Source organism: Bison bison, unplaced genomic scaffold (genome assembly GCF_000754665.1).
Source record: "Bison bison bison isolate TAMUID 2011002044 unplaced genomic scaffold, Bison_UMD1.0 scf7180017864330, whole genome shotgun sequence".
NCBI lineage: Eukaryota > Metazoa > Chordata > Mammalia > Artiodactyla > Bovidae > Bison > Bison bison.
This window is the reverse complement of record NW_011494902.1, coordinates 13,169,257-13,177,266: the sequence shown is the minus strand read 5'-3', so window position 1 is coordinate 13,177,266 and position 8,010 is coordinate 13,169,257. Positions and strand designations below refer to the sequence as shown.

At 39.2% G+C, this 8,010-nt stretch overlaps 1 protein-coding gene across 1 annotated transcript in view; it reads left to right on the top strand.

Annotated features, from left to right (window-relative positions):
* Nucleotides 1-7,527, top strand: part of GTDC1 (glycosyltransferase-like domain containing 1) — a 460,141-nt gene extending 452,614 nt beyond the window's left edge. Inside the window, exon 11 of the mRNA XM_010853688.1 lies at nucleotides 7,454-7,527. Coding sequence (XP_010851990.1) covers nucleotides 7,454-7,492 — 39 coding nt within the window. The 3' untranslated portion in view covers nucleotides 7,493-7,527. The remainder of the gene's footprint in view (nucleotides 1-7,453) is intronic.
* Nucleotides 7,528-8,010: the final 483 nt, after the last annotated feature.

Genomic DNA, 8,010 nt, shown 5'->3' with positions numbered 1-8,010 from the left:
TGATGGTGGTATATTTCATGTATGTGACATGTATTATGTGTAAGTATACCTCAGTAAAGCTACTAAAACATATAGAACATATTGTATATATATTTAAATATAAAGTCATTTCATATCTTTAAGACAGGAAAAGAAGGCTAGGCAAAGGTAGGCAATATATAAAATTGGAATAACTCATCAAATGGACAATAAAATGAATATACCTCACACTAAATATGAATAAAAAGTTATATATAAATAAACTTCTAATATAAATAAAGGAATAAAATCTAGCAAACATAAAATGGGAAGAAATTGAATTGTACTGATCATTTATCAAGAACTGCAGAGTATGCTGGGAAGATTTGGGAGAATGGCATTGAAACATGTGAAATGTCATGTATGAAACGAGATGCCAGTCCAGGTTCAATGCACGATAAAAAAAAGAAAAAAAAAAAAGAAAGTGGAGGGTTTTTTGGTATTAATAAATATATTCAAATAATCTTTTGTAGGTAAACATAATAAAATTTGTGTACATAGTGTTCATGGTACATATGGTACATTGAGTTATTGTTCCCAATTCCTCCCTGTTTTGGGGGTTATACAGTACATATATATATCCTTTTTCATTGACTTGGCATCGTCTCCCACTAGAGGAGGCAGAGTACTGTCCCCAACCCACTGGTGTTGGGCTTGGCCACGTGACTTGCTTTGACCAACAGGATTGGGTGGAGGTAACAGTGCCTCTCTGAGCTGAGGTTTTAACAGGTGTTGCATGTCCCCTTTGCTTTGCTGTCTATCATTCACTGTGAGAACACAATGGGGGAGCATATGGACATATATGAAGTAGACCTGAATTCAACCGAGCCTGCAGTTTGAGTCCAGAGCTGAATCCTGAAATTGAGTTTTTAAAAATGAATCACAATAGCTCACAGACCCATGAGGGAGAAATAAATGCTTGTTGTTTTAAATCACTGAATTTTGGAGTGGTTTTTCGTGAAGCAATAGCCTCAATAGCTTTCTTCCTTGTGGTCTCTTTTGCTAGTGTGCAGATTATGTCCTCTCTATCATTTTATGGAAGGGGAAGCCCTTAAATGATCCTGGATTTATCCCCACTTCCCTACAGAATTTCCAAGTCCTTGTTTCCTTTGCCCTTCTGGGTATGAAAATGAAAGCTGCTATGTTTCTGAGCCATAACCACCACCCCAGCTCCTACACTGCCTTGTTAGTTCTTGCAGTCACCACTTGGGTTCTTAGTTCCTTTTTTCTTTTGGCCCTTGGATTCTTCTTATTTTTCTGCTAACTCAACTCTCGATTAAAAAGGATAATGAAAACATTTCATGGAAAAACTTGACTGCTTCTCCTTCCCCTTCCTGAATAATTTATTTCGAAAGCCGCAACAAACATCAACAAAGCTGCTAGGTGAGACAGAGCAAGATAAGAGGATATAAGGGTCTAAACAAGATGAAGAGAATAGCTAGTCAAGGGTGGCAGGCAAAATAGCCTGAGGAATCAGCCTGAACAGGGTGAGAAGGTATCCACACGGGAGTCAGAGCCCAAGCAAGGGGAAGAGGCATCTGTGTGTGGGAGGGAGTCATAGTAGGGATGGGAGATGGGTTGCATAAAGTGAGGTTGATTACATAAGTCAACATCTGAGGAACTGTGGAAGCTTGTATTCTCATTATTAGAGAAGATTACATACATGGAAAAGGGAGAAAACTAGAATCAACATGTGACTGGAAGTGTAAGACGAGCTCATGGTTTTCAGCATATGTATAACTTATAGAGAGACAGTTTTCAATTTCTATAGATAGAAATAAGTGTCAAGGTAGATACATGGTATACGCATAAGTATACTTCCTGGCTCTATCTTCTGATAGAGCTGGGAAGCACCAACACTCCAATAACAATGAACATACACAGCACTCGAGTCTTGGCTTCCAAATACTATTTTCCAGTAAAAAAAGAAAAAGAATTTTTAGAGAAATGGCTGATTCTGGGACTAAGGGGGAATAAAATTACAAGAAAAATCTGGAACTTCTACCATAAACCAAAGATCTGAAACTTCTACCATAAACCAAAAATATATTTTAAAAAAATGATTGGGAACATATCAAAAGAGCCTAAAGGTCAGTTTAAATGGGCTCCTGCTAGCCACACTGGACATAATTGGAGTATTAATACTGATAGAAGGGACTTCCCTGGCAGTCCAGTGGCTAAGACTTCGCAGGGGTGCAGCTTCAGTCCCTGGTTGGGGAGCTAAGATCCCACATGCCTCATGGCCAAATAAACAAAACATAAAACAGAAACAATATTGTAAAAAATTCAATAAAGACTTTTAAAATGGTCCACACCAAAAAATAAAAACTTTAAAAAATACTGATAGTAATGTGATAATAACTTGTAGAATTTACAATATTAAGTAAAATAAAAGACCAAGAGACCATACCAACATAAATGAATGAATGAAAGGATTTAAATTTGATGAAGAACAGGATTCGGTATGTTTTCATACCGACAAAAGGGGGAAAAGCCTGGAGGACATCACTTTTAGCAAGTGGGGACAGTGAACATCAGCTATGGAAACCATGCATGACCCGGTCTGATGCTTTGAGAGGAACACTGCCTCACTTCTGTGATACTGTGATCTGAATCAAATCATGAGGAAACTTCAGGCAAATTTAAACTGGGGGTAATTCTACAAAGTAATTTAATTCTTCTTTAAAATATCAATACTGGACTGAAAGTCAAGCATAAACTGAAGAATATTCCAGTCTAAGAGACTAAAGAGACATGATAAGTAATATGGTGTGTGCTTCTGAAGTGGATCCTTTGGTTACAAACATTATTGTTGCATCAGTTGAAACTGGAATGTGGTCTGTGGACCAAAGGGCAGGAGTGTATCAAAATTCATTCCCTGGTTTTGTTAGTTGTGTTGTGGTCAGTAGGAGGACACTCTTATTTGTAGAAAACACACATTGAAGTGTTTGGAGCTAATGTACCATCTGGTCAGCAGTCTATAAGTATTCAGGAAAAAACAAGCTATTTGTATTGTGCATGCTAAGTCTTTTCAGTTGTGTCTGACTCTTTGAGACCCACTGTAGCCTGCAGGGCTCCTCTGTCCATTGGATTCTCCAGGCAAGAATACTGGAGTGGGTTGCCATTCCTTCCTCCAGGGGTCTTCCCAACCCAGAGATTGAACCTGGGTCTCTTATGTCTCCTGCATTTTCAGGGGGGTTCTTTACCACTAGCACCACATGGAAAGTCCGTATTTGTACTGTAGGTCTAACTTTTTTGCTAGAGGGGAAAAAAAAGAATTTTTGATTGTTTCAAAATCTAAAGCATCTAATAGCAAAAAAATACAAAACAAAAAACAAACAAACAAAAAAACATGTATAATATAACTCAATTCTAACTATTCTATTCAACAAGCTAGGGGGAAAAAAAACCCAGCCAACTAAATTCTTAAGAAAATAGGGGAGAGGGGAAGGTCGAACGACAAAGTTAACGAAGTAGGAGACAAAGAAGCAAGAGAGAAAAGAGGGAAAGGTGTCCACTCTTCACCACTGAACAGCTGCTAAGACTTTTTCCTTACTTGCTGAGGCAATGGATGCTCTTGCTGCTGCTGCTAAGTCACTTCAATTGTGTAAAAGAGAGGGGAAAAGACAGTTCTCAGATTTGAATTTCAAAATTCTGGGCATTTGTGTATCAGACATGCCCTAAAGATCTGAAAGCATGATATTAATATCACAAACCAAATATTTGGGGAAAAGAGATGAAAAGTCAGTGTTTTTCACTGTATATTAAATGAAGTTTCTATAGTTAAAGAAGAGAAGTAAAGGAGAAAATGGTCAGAAAGGAAGCACAGAGCTTAAATACTGGTGGTGTCTCTGAGAAGGGTCTTTGCTCTGCTCTTCCTGCACCTGATCTGGAAGAAATGCCCATGATTAGCAGAATCCGGGAACAGAGAGCTCTCTGGTTTTGTATCTTGGGGGAATTCCAGAATCCTCCAGCCTCACCTGTGCGCACCACAGTGCAGAAGCAGTCGAAGAGAGGTCGCAGTGTGAGTGCTTGGGTAACCAGTCAGAGAGCGCCTCTGTGCTCCTGCATCCCAGTGCCTCTCTGAAAGACCCATATCGTTTCTGCAGGCCCAGAAGGCTAAGGACACTAAACCTAACAGGTTAGAGCTAGGGCTGGCTCAGGCAAATTAATAAGGTCCAGATAGGATGGCGACATCGCAGAGATTCACACAGGTCAGCACTGGAGGACCAGAAGCGGTAACACATCTCTTAGTGAATGTCAGTGTGAATAGGCGATGGCTCCCATCCTAGCATCCTGTTTGTAAACTATTCTGAACATAATCCCCAAAGTATCCCCATGGCTTTTTTACAAGTTACTGAATGGATGGATGGATGGAGAGATGGATGGATGGATAATTAAAGGGCAATTCCTAAATTATATCACAGTCTAAAAGCTACTGTTATAGAATTTCATACCACTAAAAATGCCACTAATAGGCCAAATCACCCTCATTTATTTCTGCCCATCCTAGCATTGCTTTTCCAAGATCAGCAGCAACTACAACTAGTAGAAGAATAGGTTCTAATATAATTTTCACCTGCAGCTGCAATAGCCCCAAAGTCAGTACATATAGTAAGTGACTTTGCAAAACAGTACATTAGGAAAAAACACCATTGGAAGTTTCTGACACTAAAAAGTATTTTTTACGAAAGACATGTCTTCCATGTTTGCTTGTTTATGGAAGACAAATAAAAGGCATTTGAATTATTTTCTGCCCTGTTTGGAATCTTCTCTTTTTATCTTGGTCTTACCAGGTTTTTATTTGTATACTTAGGGAGATCTTTGTGGAAGGAAATTTGTAATTCTAAAGCAGTCGACAAATGAACACTCACACAGCATAACCAAACCACGATTTTATGCAGATTTTTCTCTTTCGTAGATTCTGAGTTCTTAAAGGAAAATGTGGATGCAGTGGTGTGTCACAAGTTCTATTAGAGAAGTCCGTGGGAAAAGAGTACAACATGATGATCAGCCTTGGCAGGCTCCACATACAGTGTGATTATATTGTAATACTGTTTGATGCAATGATATGTTTGATCAGTTTCAAGAGATGAATATCACCTCACTTCAAACAATATGATACAGTCTCATTGTATGGAATTATGGCTGCTGTCAATCAGCATATGGCATAACCCTTAAAGTGCCATCTTCAGGGAATGTCATAAAAATGATTGCAACACTTGCATTAATTAGTAAGTTTTTGCACTAAAACCAAGCAAAACCTGTTAAGACAATTTATCTGCTATATCTCTGTTCATTTTTGTTATTATAGAAACATGTACATAACCCATCCTTGCAAACACTCAGCTGATTAACTCAACTTACTAGAAGAGCCATTATAATAAAAATCCTAGTTATGATTATAAACCTCCTTCCCCATATAAGTCAGTAAGCTGTATTTTCTCTATTTTGTTTTATAAACTCCAATATACCCTTACCTTAAACCAACTATCCTATCAAAGTGAGTGGCAGGTGCAAAAGAAAGGCAAACATTAAATAATCATGAAGTCTGCGGTCCTGACAAGACAAACTCAAAATTTAAGCTCGACAAATGACAAATAAATGGCATGGGTGCATGTTTAGATAGAATAAATACAGATTAATACAGAGTATTTTGAATGTCATTAATTTCACTTTCTCAGTGTTAATTGTTAAATACACATTTTGAGAGAATAAGAATGACAATCCTTTTTTATATTAGTTATGGAATATTTTCCCTCTTGGCTGAGGTTGTGTTTCTCTGTTACCCATTATTTTGCCATTGTCACCCATTTTAACTATTTTGATTTTCCCCAATAATACATAATATGAGAAGTTAATGGTTTGACATGGTACATACTGATTTGATCTGAGACTTAATACATTTTCCCAAGGGGGCTAGAGACCCCCAGATTCAACTTAGTTTGTTGACAGTGTATGTATCACTTATTGTGAGCCTTTTCCCGAGAAATTCCTCTCCTACCTTGTCTGCTGACACTCTCCTTTCCACTTTTCCCCAGAGTCCTTTATGCCTGTTACTAACTGAGCAACCATCCTCTGTGGTAGACAGCCTTCTAAGGTAGCCTCCAATGATCCCTGACTCCCTGTGCTAATTCAGTCATGTCCAAATCTTTGCGACCCCAAGGACTGCAGCCCACCAGGCTCCTCTGTCCATGGAATTCTCCTGGCAAGAATACTGGAGTGGGTTGCCATGCTCTCCTCCAGGGGATTTTCCCGACCCATAGATTGAACCCACATCTCTTACATCTATTGCATTAGCAGGCAGGTTCTTTACCACTAGTGATATCCGGGAAGCCCTCCCTAACTCCCAGTATTCACTAACTTGTACAATTCACCCCTTCCCCTGCCTTGAACCTAGTGACTTGCTTTTAAAGAATAGAATATGAACAAAGTTATTAGGTTATAGAAGACCATGACTTCTGGTTTGCTAGCAGTGTCTCACTCTTGCTGACTTTGAAGAACCAAGTGTCCATGTTGGAGAGCCATATCTGACCAAGAGCAACCTCTGACCAATGGCCGGCTAGGAGCTGAGACCATTCCAATAGCCCATGAAGAACTGAATCCAGGCAACTGCTAAAGTGAGCATTAAAGCAGATCTGTCTGCTCTAACGTGACTGTGGCACCAGTTGACGTCTAGATTATAGCCTCCTGAGAGACCCTGAAGCCAGGGACCCTGCTAGGCTCTCCTTAGACTCTAAACTCACAGAAACTGTGAGATAGTAAATGTGTGTGGTTTAAGTCACTAGCATTCCCAGATGGCTCAGATGGTAAAGAATCTGCCTGCAATGCAGGAGACCCAGGTTCCATCGCTGGGTCAGGAAGATCCCCTGGAGAAAGGAATGGCTACCCACTCCAGTATTCTTGCCTGGAGAATTCCACAGAGGAGCCTGGCAGGCTACAGCCCATGGGGTTACAAAGAGTCAGACATGACTAAGCAACTAACACTTTAAGTCACTAAAATTTGGGTTTGCTGTATAGCAATAGACAACTAATATAACTACTGTCTCTCAGTGAACATGCTTGACAGCTCACTGCAGCTCCTTTTTGTGGTGAGTTGTAGAGTGCAGTGGGGCTAGAGCTCTTCACACCAATCTTCAAAATATAGATTTCATCCTCACTGGAAGGCTATAAGGAAGAGCTGATCCAGTCCACAAAGAAATTTGTGAAATCTGTAAGACCTTCTCACAAAGACCTTACCATTATTCATGAGCAAGAAATATTGACAGTGTTTACTCCTTGGGATAAGGTTGTAAAGCTTTGAGGTATAAAGGTGCTATTTCTTTTTCCAAGGCAAGGTTTGGCATCTACACTTACTGGGACTATAGAAATATAAAATGGTTTTTATTCATGTCATGAGTGCTATATTCTTAGACACCTCTCTCTTGTTTCACAGACTTTTTCACACTGCTACATCATGTCAGCAGCTTCTTGAGTTCTAGACTTTGTGGTCAAATTGTTAACAATCCCAGTAGAGCCTTCAAAAAACTTAGAGGTAGGTGGTCTTATTACCAGTAACTGATGTGATTTGTAGGCTTGTTCCTACAACAGGGTTATATAATTTGTAAATTATTTTATCATTTACTCAGTTATCCACATTAACAGAGGGGAACGATGATAAAGCAATTTAGTCAATAACCAAACACATTTTATTTTAGATTTTATTTATGAAAAAAAAATACATATTTGAGCTCTCCTACACATTTTAGTTTTAGATTTATTTATGAAAAAATATATATATATATATTTCAGCTCTCCTAGGTATGTTTCGGAGAAGGCAATGGCACCCCACTCCAGTACTCTTGCCTGGAAAATCTCACGGACGGAGAAGCCTGGTAGGCTGCAGTCCATGGGGTCGCTGAGGGTCGGACACGAAGGAGCGACTTCACTTTCACTTTTCACTTTCATGCATTGGAGAAGGAAATGGCAACCCATTCCATTGTTCTTGCCTGG